Source organism: Lithobates pipiens, unplaced genomic scaffold (genome assembly GCF_037356315.1).
Source record: "Lithobates pipiens isolate NorthernLeopardFrog02 unplaced genomic scaffold, aLitPip1_a1.2 Scaffold_73, whole genome shotgun sequence".
Taxonomy (NCBI): domain Eukaryota; kingdom Metazoa; phylum Chordata; class Amphibia; order Anura; family Ranidae; genus Lithobates; species Lithobates pipiens.
This window is the reverse complement of record NW_027507896.1, coordinates 171,009-172,645: the sequence shown is the minus strand read 5'-3', so window position 1 is coordinate 172,645 and position 1,637 is coordinate 171,009. Positions and strand designations below refer to the sequence as shown.

Sequence of the window (1,637 nt, the reverse complement as noted above, 5' to 3'; positions counted from 1 at the left end):
TAGGGAGGTGGTGGGTCAGGGGGCGGGGCGGTACCTGTGAGGTCGGAGGGGTAGTTGGGGGCGGGGTTATGTAGGGAGGGGGCGGGTCAGGGGGGCGGGGCGTACCTGTGAGGTCGGAGGGGTAGTTGGGGGCGGGGTTATGTAGGGAGGGGCGGGAGCGGTACCTGTGAGGTCGGAGGGGTAGATGAGGGCGGGTGAAGAGGAGGCGGGGTCATGTAATGGGAGGGGCGGTACCTGTGAGGTCGGAGGGGTAGTTGGGGGCGGAGTTATGTAGGGAAGGGGCGGTACCTGTGAGGTCGGAGGGGTAGTTGGGGGCGGGGTTATGTAGGGAGGGGGCGGTACCTGTGAGGTCGGAGGGGTAGTTGGGGGCGGGGTTATGTAGGGAGGGGGCGGTACCTGTGAGGTCGGAGGGGACGAGGTATTTCTTCTTATCCAGGTCTCCGATCCTCGCCTTCGGCGCTTTCTCCACAATCACCTGAGAGGAGAGAAGAGAAGAGATGAGAAGAGATGATCATCACCGTACACACCGAGAGAAGTGTCGCCCCTCCCCTTCCCCGGGGCCCCTCCCTCACCGGCACTCGGTCCGGGTACTTCTTGCGGATCTTCTCGCCCTCGGAGCGCCGCTTCTCGAACGGATGTTCTTCTTTATAGACGAACTTCATGTCTGGAATCTCCACCGCCGGCCAGAGAGGAAGATAAACAGCCTCAGCTCCGCCCACCACTTCCGGTACAGACCCGGAACTTCCGCCCGCCGACGTCACCCACCGCCCCGCCCCCTCCATTACAGACTATAGGACTGAACTCCGAAAACATGGCGGAACCCGGAAGAGGCGACAACATTTCTGCCCCGCCCACTGACGTCACTGATCTGCCAGCACAACACTCGTGACAGCGCCACGCCCATCTGTCATAAGAGATATGACAGCTCAACCCCGCCCCCTCCTAGAGGAAGACATGAGAACCCCGCCCCCTACAGGAGGAGAGAGGAACTACACCCCCACAAGGGGAGAGAGGAACTACACCCCCCACAGGAGGAGAGAGGAACTACACCCCCCACGGGAGGAGAGAGGAACTACACCCCCCACGGGAGGAGAGAGGAACTACACCCCCCACGGGAGGAGAGAAAGGAATTACACCCCCCACGGGAGGAGAGAGGAACTACACCCCCCACGGGAGGAGAGAAAGGAACTACACCCCCCACGGGAGGAGAGAGGAACTACACCCCCCACAGGAGGAGAGAGAGGAACTACACCCCCACAGGAGGAGAGAGAGGAACTACACCCCCCACAGGGGGAGAGAGGAACTACACCCCCCACAGGAGGAGAGAGAGGAACTACACCCCTCATGGGAGGAGAGAGAGGAACTACACCCCCCACGGGAGGAGAGAAAGGAACTACACCCCCCACGGGAGGAGAGAGGAACTACACCCCCCACAGGAGGAGAGAGAGGAACTACACCCCCCACAGGGGGAGAGAGGAACTACACCACCACAGGAGGAGAGAGGAACTACACCCCCCACAGGAGGAGAGAGGAACTACACCCTCCACAGGAGGAGAGAGAGGAACTACACCCTCCACAGGAGGAAAGAGAGGAACTACACCCCCCACGGGAGGAGAGAGGAACTACACCCCCCACAG

The 1,637-nt window shown here is 61.6% G+C and overlaps 1 protein-coding gene across 1 annotated transcript; it reads right to left on the bottom strand.

The window, feature by feature from the left end:
* Positions 1-396: 396 nt before the first annotated feature.
* LOC143959392 (gamma-aminobutyric acid receptor-associated protein) lies at positions 397-762 on the bottom strand (the record flags this gene model as incomplete). The annotated part of the gene is given in 2 exon segments (XM_077468029.1): positions 397-475; positions 573-762. Coding segments are annotated over 2 exon segments (169 nt in total), but the record flags the coding sequence as incomplete, so codon positions are not given.
* Positions 763-1,637: the final 875 nt, after the last annotated feature.